General features: G+C 47.8%; 1 protein-coding gene across 3 annotated transcripts in view; it reads right to left on the bottom strand.

Moving 5' to 3' along the window:
* The window catches only part of LOC144684591 (syntaxin-1A), a 260,323-nt gene that overhangs the window by 23,048 nt on the left and 220,617 nt on the right, over positions 1 to 16,658 (bottom strand). For all 3 annotated transcript variants that reach the window (XM_078548570.1, XM_078548571.1, XM_078548572.1), the window contains exon 7: positions 9,626 to 9,699. In XM_078548570.1, coding sequence (XP_078404696.1) covers positions 9,626 to 9,699 — 74 coding nt within the window. The remainder of the gene's footprint in view (positions 1 to 9,625; positions 9,700 to 16,658) is intronic.

Below are 16,658 nucleotides of genomic sequence, written 5' to 3'. Positions count from 1 at the left end.
AATAAAGCCTGGCACAGGTCTCTAATCTGGACCCTGAGCAGTTTAGATGCAAAGCCCATCGTGTCTGGGTATGCGGTCAACAAAAATGTTACATTTATGAAAAAAGGTTTTGGCCACTCTATCTGCACATTCTCAAAGCACCTTCCTCTCCCTTTGCCCAGGTGCGAGGTTGTTTCTTTTTTGCATCATAAATACATCTTCTTAGTTTCCCTTTTGAATGCTTTGGCCAAGTCTACATTGATGGAGCTTGATGACTTAAAATTCTCCATAAGGTGATAGTTCCTAAAAATGACATGGTTACTGTTGCATTACCTTTACAGACAGCTTCCTTTGGTATCACTATACCTCTAGTCCATGTGAGGATCATCTCCACATTGGCACTACCAATTCTCATAAAGTTTTCTGAAGTTGAGGGAGACACACCTATAGCACAGTCCGTCAGTTGGTGAGACAACAAGCGCGTCCCCTGCTCTTGGACCTTTATCAAAACCTAAGATGTGATAGTAATGTTACAGCCACTTCAGGTTTTCTTGACAATGTTGTGGAAGTATGGGTCTTCACTCAAAGCCACTTTACAGTGATCACCTGTGAGTCTAAGCCCCAGTGCACCACAGTCAACAGAGCACCACTGCTTTATGGTCCACAATGCCAATGACACTGCCACTCTACAATTCACACCTCCAGCATGGACTCGATGGGCCAAATGGTCTCCTTCTGTGCTCTAATGACACTATGGGCAGAATCATCCCAGATTTGCGCATAGTGCGGTAGCGGGTGTGAGAAAAGTCATTTTACCCAAAGGCCGCAATGGCGGCTTTTCACACTGTATCATCCCATTCCCATTGTGTCCCGCCTCATTAATAATGCACTCATGGGAAACAATCCGGATCGCTGGCGGGTGGGCTCGGATTTGCCTGCCACGCTGTGACATCAACACTTCCTCGATCCAGGCGCCATATTTAAAGTGCGCCAGAGCGCAGCCTACTTCATGTCTCCAGATCAGGTCTGCTCCAGACAGCAGGTAGCGGCAAAAGCAAAGGTGGCGGCAGCCCCCAAATTCAGTGAAGCCTCTCTGGGGTGCCTGCTGGATGCTGTGGAAGCTCGCCACAATGTCCTCTAGACCCATTCTGGCCATAGGAGGTCCACCAGAGTCACCACTCTGGCCAGCGAGGCAGTGGCAGCAGCGGTCAGTGGCACCGAAGTGTAGAAGAGGTCAGTCATCCAGTGCAGAAAGGGGATGAATGATCTCATCTGATCCACCAGGGTAAGTCAACCACCTCATCACTCTCAACCCACTTACTCACAAACCCTTTTCACATCCACATGGATCTCACACCTCAAGGTACAACACCACTAACTCCCACACACACCCTCACATCTCCATCAGGCTCATATCTTCTCAAGCTCACGTCCTCATCCCATCCATGGCTCCGCTCACCATACAAACATTCCACGCAGTGCCATGTGTCCTGCTCACACTCTCTCCATCTGTTTTCATGCAGGACAAGCTGACTCACATCAGCAGGGAGAGGTCCCAGACCGGAGGTGGAGTGGCCCACATTAGGCTCCTCATCCACTTTGAGGAGCGTGCCATCGCACTGACTGGTGAGGACGTGGACCGTGCCTGTGGTGACGGTGAGGTCGGCGGTGAACACCCACGTGAAGATCCTGCACCACATCAACCCTCCCTCAACATAACTGTGAGTGCTCTCTCTCCTGCTTTTGACTCTGCTGCCATGCACTGATTATCTCTACTTCGGCTCACAGGGAGCTCTGCCAACACGCCCTCAGCCTGTCTTTGTCTCATCTCCATCCAGGTCCTCACCTCCAGCCAAGAGGACACCTCCACCATTGAAGAGCTGGAAATAAGCAGCCTGGAGTAGTCCTGGTCTGAAGGCATGAAGTAGGCTGTGCTCTTGTGCACTTTAAATATGGCGCCTGGATTGAGGAAGCGCTGAAGTCACAGCATGGCAGGAAAATCCAAGCCTGCCCGCCAGCGATCCGGAGTGTTTCCTGTGAATGCATTATTATTGAGGCGGGACATACTGGGAATGGGATGATACAGCGTGAAAGTCTGCCATTGCGGCTATTGGGTAAAATTACTCTTTTCACACCTGCTACCACATTTAGTGCAAATCTGGGGTGATTCTGCCCATTGAGTCATTAGAGCACAGCAGGAGACCATTTGGCCTATCGAGCCCATGCTGGAGGTGTGAACTGTTGAGTGACAGTGCCATTGGCGTCCTGTGAATCATGAAGCAGTGGTGTTCTGTTGACTGTGGAGCACTGGGGCTTGGACTCACAGGTGATCACTGTAAAGTGGCTTTGAGTGAAGACCCGCCACAGCGCTTACCTACACCCTCCGCCAGCACAGTGACACACACCTTGGTGGGACCTAGGTATAAAGCAGGCTTGGGTTCACAATCTGGTGGTCACCGCATGGAAACGTCTCCGCAGCAGGAGGAGGCAGGTTCAGCCGAGCTCCCTGGCACTCAGTGGACTGCTGGGGAAGAGGCATCTGTGAGGTCTGAGTCAGATGACGATCTGGATCTAGCCTTCCAACTCATCGTGGAGAGTCAGCAGAAGACTGGGGAACATCATGCAGAGCTGTTGGAAGCCCTTAACAGAATGGCACACGAGTTGAAGAGTGCATCCGCCTGCTCTCTGATGAAGTGGTGCCCACATGTGCACTTATGGAGGTCTCCATAGTAAGGGTGGTGGATGCCATGGAGACCCTGGTCCAGCAGAACTTGGAGATGCGCACAAGCCTGCACTCCTTCGCAGTTGCCATGGGTAAGTTCCTACGGTGGCAATGTGGAAGGGAAATGGGGCACCTCGATGTCCCCCTAGGTGCTCCTTCCCCTCAAGGAGGCAGGCTGGGGCCCTCGGGCACCTGAAGGGAGGAGGGGCGGCAGCTAGACACACCTGGGTCATCCACTCAGGAATATCAGAGGTTGGTCCACTCCCTTCGAGTCCTCTTTGCCTGTGACTCCCTCAAACTCGTCCTCTGTCACCGCAGAGGGAGCAGCTGGCCCAGAGGAAGATGGCCAAAGCAAGCCTCAAGTCCTCGGCTCTCTGAAGGATGCACACCAAAGTCATCAGAGGCAACAGGGCCAACCCTCGCACAGGCTGGCTCCACCCCTGCTGCGGATGTCAGGGCAGCACCTAGAAGAAGTGGTGAGCCTGGAAAAGTTAAGAAATTCTGATCACAAGTGATTGCACAGGTGAACACATTTTGTCACCTTATAATCTGAAAATATATTCACTTTCATTGAGTAAGGTGTAATGTTGTTTTTCAGCTTCATTCACAGGCTTCGTGAGTCCTCCCACTGCATTCAGCTGGCCCATGAGTAATTCTGGAGGGAGAAATGTGTGTGTGTGTGTGTGTGTGTGTGTGTGTGCCTTTAGGAAACTTGTCCATCACACTCATCTTGCTGTCCTGAACATTTTCAGTGCTGCCTGCTGGGGTTCTCTTTCAGTTGTCTATCTGAGATGATCTGCATCTCCACCCACCCACTGATCACACTCCCATGCAGCACCTGTTCCTGCCCAACACAAGGCTCTGCTCGCTTTCGATTTCTGTGAAATGGTAGTTGTCAAGTTTATCGTTAGCTTCCCCATCCTTTCCCCTCCTCCAGTCACCCATGTCCTTTCCCCCATCACTGTCAACCCCCTGGCATCACTTTCCACCTCCCCATTGTCACCTGCTAACCTGAACTCTTGTATTTCCAGGATGTCCAGGTGAAAGTGCACATTCCCTACCTTCCTGAGATTCCCACTCCCGTCCAAATGGACCTCCCTGACCTCCTCCTTCCCGCCCCAAGGTTTGAGTCTCGACCAACCATCCTCGCCATCCCTTCTACCGCTACTGACACACCCTCATCCTCTCACCCTTCCGGCTCCCTCTGCCCCCTCTCACATTCACCATTCCCTCCTACCATGCCCACCCTCAGTTCACTCCCCAGGAGGCAGTCATTGATTTTACAGGCACCTCCCTTGCACATTCACCTGGACTTACCCCCCTTACTTCCTCCTTCACCTTTATTCCCTCCTCTCCCCAGACAACATCCCTCCTCCGAACTCCCTACTCAAGCTCGGACACCTTCCCCCCTCCAAAATCTCTCCTTCCCCTGGAAACCTTCCTCCCCTGGACACCTTCCCTCCGAACTTCTTCCCCCCTCCGAACTCCTTGCTTCCTTCAAATTCCTTCCCCCCTCCTAACTCCTTCCCCTACACCTTCCCCCCACCTTACACCTACTTCCCTACTTGCTGCATTCTCCGCTGTTGCACCCTCCTCCCTCTGTTGTCCCTCCTCCCCATCTCAAACTCACCACCCTGACACCTTCGTTGTCCACCCCCCAACCTCACCACCTCCGGACCCCTTCGTCCCCCCCCATTCCCAACTTCACCTCCCCCCATCCTGTACACCTTCATCTCCCAGTCAAACCTAGACCTTCCTCTCCCCTGCCTCACCGATCATTCATCGCAGCCCATGGCCAAGACTGTGACGTTCTGAAGCAGACCTGAAGCATCAACGGAGACCTCCCACCTTCCGTGAGCTTCCACGGGGCGGAGCCATGTCCATGAGAATCCACCCAGCATGAGATGCACGTATTCCTCCAGGGTCCAGTAGCTGTGGGGCTCCAGCATCTTCTGCTCCTCGGATATCCGTGATCTGAGAAAAGCCCTAATGGTAAGTCCCAACTTCTGTATGTCGCACTTGTCCAGACGTGTTCTGGGCCGATGTGTTTTCCCGCCGGCGTAATGGGAAAACTGGCATGGGCGGACGATTCTGGTCGGGCCTTACTTTGCATCCCATTACCAGGATGCAAATCGGGTTTCACGCCGGCTTCCAGCGGGATTCGCGTTCCGCCATGGGGGACACCATCGGATGATCCCACTGCACTTTCACGCTATTGTGAAACCGATTTCTGCCCCTCACGCCGAATTGTGCCCCCCCCACCCGCCATGATGCCCGACGCCAACGGGACCAGACGATTCCGCCTAATGACTTTCTCAGGGCTGCTAAGGGTGGACAGAAAATGAGTATAACTGGCATCATCCTCATTCCAGGAACATGTTAAACTTCAGTTAAGACATATTTCAAGCCAGCAAAATTCACCAACAGATTGGTGACTGTGAGCCTATGACACATTCAATTTACTAACAAACACATCAAGTATAAAGCATAGTTTAACATGGTTAAATATTTGTCCTATTTAATCTGATAAACTGATATGATTTAAAAGTAATGCGTTAGATCAGGCTATCATTACTGATCAGATCCAATGCTTGAGTATCCAGGCACAATCACAACCCGGTAAATTGCAACACAATAGCTCTTATGAAGCCTTTGTCAAGGTGGTTCCCAGATTGGGGCTCAAGGCAAGGTGTAGGCAGATGCTTTGGATGAAGGTCAGCTATCTTTACCGGGGAGAAATCCAATCCTCAATCAGGTTTGTGCACAAAGGAGGAGAAATACTTTACTAAATGCTGCAAAGACACCAAAGGATGGAAGGAGTCAGATTTAGCAATAGGCAGAAAGGGAAGGCTCTGGGCAATGTTTACACAGATTGATTCAGTGTTGAACACTGAGATGAAGGCAGCCCTTAGTCATCTCCATTAGAGCTGTAATCCTGGGAAGATTATAACCAAAACAAAAACAGAATTACCTGGAAAAACTCAGCAGGTCTGGCAGCATCGGCAGAGAAGAAAAGAGTTGATGTTTCGAGTCCTCATGACCCTTCAGCAGAACTGAGTAAAGTTACGAGAGGGGTGAAATATAAGCTGGTTTAAGGTCGGGGTGGGGGGGAGGTAGAGAAGTTGGGGGGGTGGTAGTTGTAGGGACAAGGAAGCAGTGATAGGAGCAGATAATCAAAAGATGTTACAGACATAGGAACAGGGAGGTGTTAAAGGTGGTGATATTATCTAAGAGAATGTGCTAATTAAGAATGGATGGCAGGACACTCAAAGTACAGCTCTAGTGGGGTGGGGTGGAAAGACTGACAGGGTATTATAGTTATAGATTTAAAAATAATGGAAATAGGTGGGAAAAGAAAAATCTATATAAATTATTGGAAAAAAAAAGGGAGGGGGGGAAGAAACGGAAATGGGGGTGGGGATGGGGGAGGGAGTTTAAGATCTAAAGTTGTTGAATTCAATATTCAGCCTGGAAGACTGTAAAGTGCCTAGTCGGAAGATGAGGTGCTGTTCCTCCAGTTTGTGTTGGGCTTCACTGGAACAATGCAGCAAGCCAAGGACAGACATATAGGCAAGAGAACAGGGTGGAGTGTTAAAATGGCAAGCGACAGGGAGGTTTGGGTCTTTCTTGCGGACAGACCGCAGGTGTTCTGCAAAGCGGTCGCCCAGTTTGCGTTTGGTCTCTCCACTGTAGAGGAGACCGCATTGGGAGCAACGAATGCAGTAGACTAAGTTAGAGGAAATGCAAGTGAAATGCTGCTTCACTTGAAAGGAGTGTTTGGGCCCTTGGACGGTGAGGAGAGAGGAAGTGAAGGGGCAGGTGTTGCATCTTCTGCGTGGGCATGGGGAGGTGCCATAGGTGGGGGTTGAGGAGTAGGGAGTGATGGAGGAGTGGACCAGGGTGTCCCGGAGGGAACGATCCCTATGGAATGCCGCCAGGGGGGTGAAGGGAAGATGTGTTTGGTGGTGGCATCATGCTGGAGTTAGCGGAAATGGCGGAGGATGATCCTTTGAATGCAGAGGCTGGTGGGGTGATAAGTGAGGACAAGGGGGACCCTATCATGGTTCTGGGAGGGAGGGGAAGGTGTGAGGGCGGATGCGTGGGAGATGGGCCGGACATGGTTGAGGGCTCTGTCAACGACCGTGGGTGGAAAACCTCGGTTAAGGAAGAAGGAGGACATGTCAGAGGAACTGTTTTTGAAGGTAGTATCATCAGAACAGATGCGACAGAGGCGAAGGAACTGAGAGAATGGTATGGAGTCCTTACAGGAAGTGGGGTGTGAGGAACTGTAGTCGAGGTAGCTGTGGGAGTCGGTAGGCTTGTAATGGATATTGGTGGACAGTCTATCATCAGAAATTGAGACAGAGAGGTCAAGGAAGGGAAGGGAAGTGTCAGAGATGGACCATGTGAAAATGATGGAGGGGCGGAGATTGGAAGCAAAATTAATAAATTTTTTCAGGTCCCGACGAGAGCATGAAGCCGCACCGAAGTAATCATCGATGTACCGGAGAAAGAGTTGTGGGAGGGGGCCGGAGTAGGACTGGAACAAGGAATGTTCCACATACCCCATAAAGAGACACGCATAGCTGGGGCCCATGCGGGTACCCATAGCCACACCTTTTATTTGGAGGAAGTGGGAGGAGTTAAAGGAGAAATTGTTCAGTGTGAGAACAAGTTCAGCCAGACGGAGGAGAGTAGTGGTGGATGGGGATTGTTCGGGCCTCTGTTCAAGGAAGAAGCTAAGGGCCCTCAGACCATCCTGGTGGGGGATGGAGGTGTAGAGGGATTGGATGTCCATGGTGAAGAGGAAGCGGTTGGGGCCAGGGAACTGGAAATTGTCGATGTGACGTAAGGTGTCAGAGGAATCACGGATGTAGGTGGGAAGGGACTGGACAAGGAGAGAGAGAAGGGAGTCAAGATAACGAGAAATGTGGGGCAGGAACAGGCTGACACGATCGTCTGCCGGACAGTTCTGTTTGTGGATTTTGGGTAGGAGGTAGAAGCGGGCAGTCCGAGGTTGGGCGACTATCAGGTTGGAAGCTGTGGGAGGAAGATCTCCAGAGGAGATGAGGTCAGTGACAGTCCTGGAAACAATGGCTTGATGTTCAGTGGTGGGGTCATGGTCCAGGGAGAGGTTGGAGGAAGTGTCTGCGAGTTGACGCTCAGCCTCCGCGAGGTAGAGGTCAGTGTGCCAGACAACAACAGCACCACCCTTGTCAGCGGGTTTGATGACAATGTTGGGGTTGGACCTGAGAGAACGGAGTGCAGTAAGTTCAGAGAGAGACAGATTAGAATGGATGAGAGGGATGCAGTCCTGAGGCACTGAAACAGCCTTAGGCCCGATTTTTACACTGTTTAAGTGATTGGGTTTCGAATTAGTTCAAAATTTTGTCCCTGGAGTCCTGATCTAAATTTTTTAACAAATAACTTTCCTTTCTCCTTCGGCCAATTTCTTATCCATTCCCTAACATCCACCTGTAATCCCCAAATTCGACTGATAAACGTTGACCAATATGTTTTGGAGGTCTAGGTATGTCATGTCATAAGATCATGACAGAATTTAAGCAAGTTGGTCAGGAAGGATCTTCCCTCATTTGAATCTATGTTGGTTGTTGTTTGTTTGGTTAATATTGTACAGATAATCCTCAAGCTTACTCGTGGGAATCAATTCAATGGTTTTAAACCACCCCCACGATACTGGTTACTCTGTCAGTTTAAATAACACCAGGTCTCAGACCTAATTGGGTGATGTCTGCCCATCTTCAAGGCCACCTAGCCCATAATTGGTTCTAATGTCCGAGGAACCTGAACTCTTCCTTCCTTACCATTGATCCAACAATGCATTGATCGCTCTTATTTTATTATTTCTATCCTGACCTGCATGCAGCAAGAGACATAATCTTGAGACTGCTATTTCTAAGGATCTGTCCTTTATTCAGTCTATTCCTTAATTCCTAAAAGACGTTTTGCAAGATTTCAATTCTACTCCTTTGTATGTCATTGCTTCCAAAATGAACCACCGCTCTTTGTGGGGCCTTGCTGTGTGCAAATTGGTTGTGAAACACTTTGGGGCACCCTAAGATGTGAAAAGAGCTATATAAATGCAAACTCTTTTTTCGTATCCTTGTCACCTCATCAAAATTCTTTCCTCAATTATCGTCAAAAATCAATTAAATAGCTGTTCATTTAATCGCAGTTTGTGGGATCATGCTCTGCACAAAGTGCTGCAATCACTGAACTTCGCAAAAACAGCTAATGCGCTTTAAGGTTGGTTGTGTAGGGTTTTGAGATTGTCTTCAGAGACATGAAGAATGAATGAACTTACATGCGCATAATCGCTTTAGAATATCCCCATCATGCCCCAGTATGCTCTGAACCAAAGGATACTGTTTACATTGCTATAGCTGTTGCTGTGTTAGTGAAAATGGCAGATATTACGGGAAAATATCACCAACAGCAAAGATAATGTTTTGATTGAGGGAACAATGTTGGCTTGGGCATCAGGAGAATTCTCAAGCTCTTTTTCACACAGTGCCATGGGATCTTTAACCTGCATGTCGACAGGCAGGGAAGGCCCTGGTTTTACTTTTCATCTCAAAGGTAGCGACTTCGACAATGTATCACACTGAAGCATCAACCTAGATTATGAGCTTAAGTCGGTAATGGGATTTCAACCTACAATCTTCTGGTTAAGAGGGAAGAGTGTTACCAACTGAACCAAACTGACGCTTAAATGCCAGTCTTCCTTTTTAAAATCGGACAAGCTGTTTATTTTGTTTTGCTGTAACTTACAACTTAATGCGTTCGCTGATAACATACTGTGTGACTGGTTCAGTGTAATCTTTGTCCTGTGTAATGGATCTCATTCACTTAGGGACTTTGCATTGCAGTGCCAGGGAGAGAGGAAGGACATAGTGCACTCACCCCAGATGTGAAGATAGCGGGATTCCCACTCTCCAGCATGTCTTCTAGCTCCTCATTTGTGGTTGTTCTGCCAGCTGGAATAAAGCAAATAAGAACAGCCCCATCAGTTTTACCTCCAGTACCAACCTGCATTCCTTGGATTGTTTACAATTCACCACTAACAGAGTGAGGTCACAACTTCAAACTCAAGCCCCATACTGTTCTCTCATATTCAATGTGTCACACACCATTGGCTTTTTTGGCTTAGAGCAAGGGCAGGTCTGCCCTAATGCTGCCCTCAACCAGTTGGGAGTGTGTCCAAAGCCTGCTGCTGAGGTGGTAAGGGAACTGTCTGGTTGCATGGCATATTGGTGCTGCCTAGTTGAAGTGAAGGTAGCACCTTCCACTGGAAGAGAGGGAGGCAGTTGGCAGAAAAGCATGGGAGCTGGCAGGAAGAAGATTGCAGGATTCCATCAGTCCTGCTCCCTGCCACTGAGGTCTGGGCACTCCCTGATGACTCACATTCAGGGAATTCCTGTCCCCATTCCGTGATAATCACACTCAGGGAATTCCTATCCTCACACCCTGATAATCACACTCAGGGAATCCTGCACACATTCCCTGATATTCACACTCATGAATCCCTGCACACATTCCCAGATAAACCTTTGGATGAACATCTTGCGCAAAACAGAAAACAGAAGTTTAAAAGGTAAACAGAAGCATTAATTTTAGGGTTCCTGTTGACAGTTCAGCCCTTGACCTTTGTCTATGGTAGACCTTAGGTGGTAATTTTGTTCATTCAAAACCAATAACATGAGCAGCCAGGCAAACAGTTCTATGCAGTTCTTGGGAGCAGTGATCAAGCTTCAATTTCAAACTTTGCTATGTGCTGAGTGAGGTCATCTCAGCCAGGCCAGGGTAGCGATGATACAGATGGCCTCTGGTCTACAAAGTCAGGGTGGGAGCAGTGACCATGGGGATGAGAGTAATCAACATAGATTCGAGATCCTGATCACTGTTGGGCTGGAAAGTGGGAGTGTGAAGGTTCAATGAGAACAGGATTGAACTCAACTGTGATGCCCTCAGAGGAGAATAGTCTGTCAACTCTCACTCACAAGGCTCAGATGGCAGAATGGCCTGAGGTACCTGAGGGCAGGAGCTACCTGGGAGATTGTAGCCCAGCATGTGTCAGTGCCTCTTGGAGCACAGAGGAGAGAATGAAAACATAAAGAATCAGAGGAGAGGTGTGTGGTCGAGTGATTGCTCTGCAAGGAGTTGACATTCCAGTTAGATATTACAGTGAGGATCTGTATCCAAAACAAACTGATGTAAATTTAATTAAACCAAATTTGATGGGAAAGTAACATCAAAGCTTAAAAAAAAATTGTTGGTGGCATGTAGAAGATAGCAAATTGCAACGCAATTCATGTCACATTGCTATTAGCATCAGAAAATCTAGAGCTGGCCAAGTGTCCTGTAAGTAATTGTTGCATTTGCACTGTCAACGTGAATTGAACTCACTGCAGAAAGTTAGGCCTGGTACTTAACAACCTAAGGACCCTTTTAATGAGGAGATTAATGTTCCTGCAGTGCCACTCAAATTCAGAGGAAAGGGAATAGCTGGAACGATGGCATTTCGCTCCCGTAGGCAGGAAATTGCTCCTACAGCTATTTCAAATTTTAAAGTTTTTCTGACTTTTCCTTTCTCTCCCCTTTCTCTTCATCCAATCTTTCTTTCCCTCCCTTTATTTCTCTTTCTGTATCTAATTTGACTAACTCAGCCTATTTCCTTCTCCACTGGTTGTCTGATTCATTCCCTATCCTTAAATTTCATTGGTTGAGGAGAAAGATTGTGGATCCTGTCTTTCACCAAGGCCCTAGACGCCATGCCAACTTTGCCACACCACTCTCAGCTCACTCTTCCAGCAAGGTATGGCGCAAAATATTTCCGCACCGAAGGGTGAGGGAACACAACTGTCAAACAGGGTGCACTGCGAAATGCCCCACTCCAGCATGGGCAGTGCGTTCAGTGCTAATACTCTGTCACCAGGTGTTAGCCAGGCAAAGCTAGAGACACATCAGGCAAAACTATCCCGAGTCACAGCTGCACAGACAGGGCTTTCGGTGCAATGGTGGCTTGTCAAATAACTGCGGGTGCAAGTGCTGCACGCTGCAGGAGGATCTCAAAACATTTTGCACCTACAGTATGACCGTCATCAGTGCTCTCTGCAATTTCAAGTTCCAGAATCCTATAGCAGATTCCCAAACGTTAGGGAATGATACCTGTCCCAGCCTCCAATTGCGTTTCTAAATGATGACTTTTATGAGGTGCATTGGTAACTTCTTTCCCAATTGGATTACCTTTCAGGAGGGATTATCCCCTGATGTCCAGTCTCATGCCTGACTTCTTCATTTCTAACTAGGGCTGCTTGCGGTTTGAATCCTTCAACACAGTGAGCAATTTGATTGGCTTAGTTTTGGCAATTCCCTTCCTAAAATTGAAAACTTCAATTCAGCCATTTCAAATCTTCGATCTCTTCTTTTCCAAAGAAATCGAAACCAATGTTTTCAGCACTTCTTCATCACTTGGGGTCGAAGATCTGGAATTTTCCACTCTGCACTCTCATCAGGACAATATTATCCTTCTTATAATTGGGTGGCCAAGGCTGCACACAATATTCGAGATGGGGTCTGATCAGCATCTCATAATGCACCAATAACACATTTCTCCACTTTGATTCTTAGATCTCACTGCCATTCATGCTCCATTTGACACACACTGTAACACCCAGATCTCTCTGCGACCTGTGCTCTTTCCCTGCTGTGTCCATTACTCTGTAACTATGTCATACTATATCTGATCTGGGAGTGCTGAAAGTGGAGATTGAGTGTGAAGTCAAAAATGGTTTATTCACAGCACTGGGACCCATCACTTCGATTGAAACAAAATTCAACTGAAGGCATACATTTCAACTCAATTAATTAACAAAACAATCCCTAGATTTGCATTATGAAATCAGATCCTTCAAACTGAGGTCAAGTAAACTGTCCTTTTGAAAATCAGACGCTCAAGATAAAATGTAGATTTATACCCTAACTCCCAGATGCTTTGAGCATGGTGTCCTGGAATTAACATTGCCTCAGTATTAAAGTGACAGTGCACCCATTTAGAAAATGTGATGTCCAGTTGCAGAGGAATGCTTGCTGACATGCTTTTCTTACAAATTTGACCTTTGCCCTAACTCAAATTTCAAGTAGAGGTACAGGGTGATTCTATGATATTCATACAGTAACAGTGTTTACTGCACTGTGCACAGACTGGTGACAGTGCGGCAAGCTGCCTGTCGTGGAAACAAACCCAGCCCAAATTCAACAACAAACCGACCCCAAAATCACTGACAAACCCACCCCAAAATCACTGACAAACCCATCCCAAAATCACCAACAAACCCACCCCAAAATCACCAACAAACCCATCCCAAAATCACCAACAAACCCACCCCAAAATCACTGACAAACCCATCCCAAAATCACCTACAAACCTGCCCCAAAATCACCGACAAGCCCACCCCAAAATCACCGACAAACCCATCCCAAAATCACCGACAAACCCACCCCAAAATCACTGACAAACCCATCCCAACATCACTGACAAACCTGCCCCAAAATCACTGACAAACGCACCCCAAAAATCATAGACAAATCTGTCTGAAAATCACCAACAAACCCACCCCAAAATCACCGACAAACCCACCCCAAAATCACTGACAAATCCATCCCAACATCACTGACAAACCTGCCCCAAAATCACCGACAAACGCACCCCAAAAATCACAGACAAATCCATCTGAAAATCACCGACAAAGCCACCCCAAAATCACTGACAAATCCATTCCATAATCACTGACAAAACCAAACGAAAATCACCGACAAACTGGTCCCAAAATCACCGAAGACCTGGCCCAAAGTCACCAAAAAACCCGCCCCAAAATCAAAATTGGTGAATTCCTGCAGTGCATCTTGTAGATGGTACACACTGCTGCCAATGTGCATCGTTGCTAAAGGGAGTGAATGTTTGTGGATGTGGTGCCAATCAAGCGGGCTGCTTTGTCCTAGACGGCATCAAGCTTCTTGAGTGTTGTGGGAGCTGCGCTCATCCAGGCAAGTGGGGAGTATTCCATCACACTCCTGACTTGTGCCTTGTAGATAGTGGACAGGCTTTGGGGAGTCAGGAGGTGAGTTACTCGTCACACGATTCCTAGCTTCTGACCTGCTCTTGTAGCCACAGTATTTATATGGCTTGCCCAGTTCAGAGTTTGGTCAATGGTAACACCAGGATGTTGATAGTGGGGGATTCAGTGATGGTGATGTCATTGAACATCAAAGGGCGATGGAGGGATTCTCTCTTGTTGGAGGTGGTCATTGCCTGACACTTGTGTGGTGCGAATGTTACTTGCTACTTGTCAGTCCAAGCCTGGATATTGTCCAGGTTTGCTGCATTTGGACATGGACTGCTTCACTACCTGAGGATTCGTGAATGGTGCTGAACATTGTGCAACCATCAGCAAACATCCCCACTTCTGACCTTATGATGGAAGGAATGTCATTGATGAAGCAGCTGAAGATGGTTGGACCCAGGACCCCTGAGGAACTCCTGCATTGATGTCCTGGAGCTGAGATGACTAACCTCCAACAACCACAACTATCTTCCTTTGTGCTAGGTATGACTCCAACCAGCAGAGAGTTTCCCCCCTGATTCCCATTGACTCCTGTTTTGCTACGGCTCCTTGATGCCACACTCTGTCAAACGCTGCCTTGATGTCAAGGGCAGTCACTCTCACCTCAACTCGGGATTTCAGCTCTTTTGACCATATTTGAACCAAGGCTGTAATGACGTCAGGAGCTGAGTGGCTCTGGCGGAACCCAAACTGGGCGTCAGCGAGCAAGTTATTGCTAAGCAAGTGCCGCTTGATAGCACTGTTGATGACCCCTTCCATTACTTTACTGGTGATTGAGAGTAGACTCTTGAGAGTTTGAAAAGGGCATGGAAAGCGGCGGGAACTTAAGTTTCAAAAGGACGTGGAGAGCGGTGGAGACTTCAGTTTGAAAAGGGAGTGGAGAAGGGCGGGGACTTCAGTTTGAAAAGGACGCGGAGAGCGGCGGGGACTTCAGTTTGCAAAGGACGCAGAGATGGCGGAGACTTCAATTTGAAAAGGGTGCGGAGAGCGGGAGTGACTTCAGTTTGAAAAAGACGCAGAGATCGGCAGGGACATCAGTTTGAAAAGTTCGCGGAGAGTGGCAGGAGTCCATTTTAAAGTAAGCGTGGGGAGTGAGGAGAGTTCATTTTAAAAAGAGCGAGGAGAGCAGCTGATTGGTGAGTAGGATTGGTGAGTACTTCTAGTCTTTAAAGTAAAATTAAGGTGTTTAGTTTTGTGTTTAGGTCTCTAGTCTTTATTTTTTTCTTTCCTAAGATTAGCTTGTTAAGTATGAAATTGATACTGGTGTAAAAATTAATTATAATAAATTGCAAAGGGCGGGGGAATATTCAAGCATAAAGAGCAGGGATACTGAGTAATTAATTCATAAATTAAATAAAATACAATAGTGATGGCAGGATGGGTGATGTGTTGCCGCTGCAGCATGTGGGAGGTGCTGGACACCAAGGTGATTCATGGTGGTATCCATCTGTAGTAAGTGTTTGCAGCTTGAGGAACTTTGGATCTGAGTTAAAGAGCTGGAGTCCGAGCTGCGGACATTGTGCCACATCAGGGAGGGGGAAAGTTACCTGGACACTTTGCTCCAGGAGGTGGTCACACCCCTCAGATTAGATAATTCAAATTTGGTCTGTGATCAGGGACAGGAGGGTGTGACTGCAGGTGAGGCAGGTATGGGGACCCAGGGGGTAGTGTTCGAGGAGCCTCAGCCCCTGCAACTGTTCAGCAGTTATAAGGTTCTTGCAAGCTATGTCGGCAAGAGCAGGGACTGCAGGGAGGACGAGCAAACTGATCACAGCACCGTGGTACAGGGAGCTATTCAAGTCGGGGGAGGAAATAGGAATGTAGCAGTGGTAGGGGACAGTATAATTAAGAGGATAGATACTGTTCTCTGCAGCTGTGAGTGTGAGTCCCGAAGGCTGTGTTGCCTGTCCGGTGCCAGGGTTAAGGACATCTCCTCAGGGCTGGAGAGAAACTTGGAGTGGGAGGAGAGGGATCCAGTTGTCGTCATCCACGTTGGTACCAACGACATTGATAGGACTAGAAAGGAGGTTCTGCTGAAAGAATTTGAACAGTTAGGAGCTAAATTAAAAAGCAGAACCTCCAAGGTAATAATCTTGGTATTACTACCTGAGCCACGGGAAAACTGACATAGGGTAAATAAAGTCAAGGAGTTAAATGCGTGGCTCTAAGATTGGTGTGGGAGGAATGGGTTTTAGTTCGTGGGGCACTGGCACCAGTACTGGGGTAGAAGGAAGCTGTTCCAATAGGGAAGGCTTCACTTGCGCCATGCTGGGACCAGTGTCCTGGCAAATTGAATAACTAGGGCTGTAGAGAGGGCTTTAAACTAAATGGAGGGCGGGGGGAGGATTCTGGAGAGGGGATAAGTAGGCCTACAAAGCCAAAGGATATGGCAGCCTTGCAGGGCAGCTGTTTAGGTAATGATATCCAGAGTGTGGCAGGAAGGGACAGAGTGTCCAAACATAAAAATCTGCAGCAAATAGGGTCAAAGGGGGAAAAAATGGTAAAAAGGCAAAATTAATGGCTCTTTACTTAAATGCATCGAGTATTCAGAACAAAATAAATGAATTTATGGCACAAATAGAGATTAATGGGTATGATCTTATAGCTATTACAGGGACATGGTTACAAGGAGATCAAAGCTGGGAACCAAATATTCAGGGATATGTGACTTTTCAAAAGGATAGGCAAGAAGGAAAGGGATAGCTTTGTTAATACGGGATGCAATAAGTATGATAGCAAGAAATGATCTTGGATTGGAAGATGTAGAATCTATATGGATGGAGGTGAGAAATAACAAGGGGAAAGAGGCACTG

This window comes from Cetorhinus maximus, chromosome 9 (genome assembly GCF_964194155.1).
Source record: "Cetorhinus maximus chromosome 9, sCetMax3.hap1.1, whole genome shotgun sequence".
Classification (NCBI taxonomy): domain Eukaryota; kingdom Metazoa; phylum Chordata; class Chondrichthyes; order Lamniformes; family Cetorhinidae; genus Cetorhinus; species Cetorhinus maximus.
The sequence above is the reverse complement of the archived record's forward strand: the minus strand, read 5'-3'. Positions and strand labels throughout refer to the sequence as shown.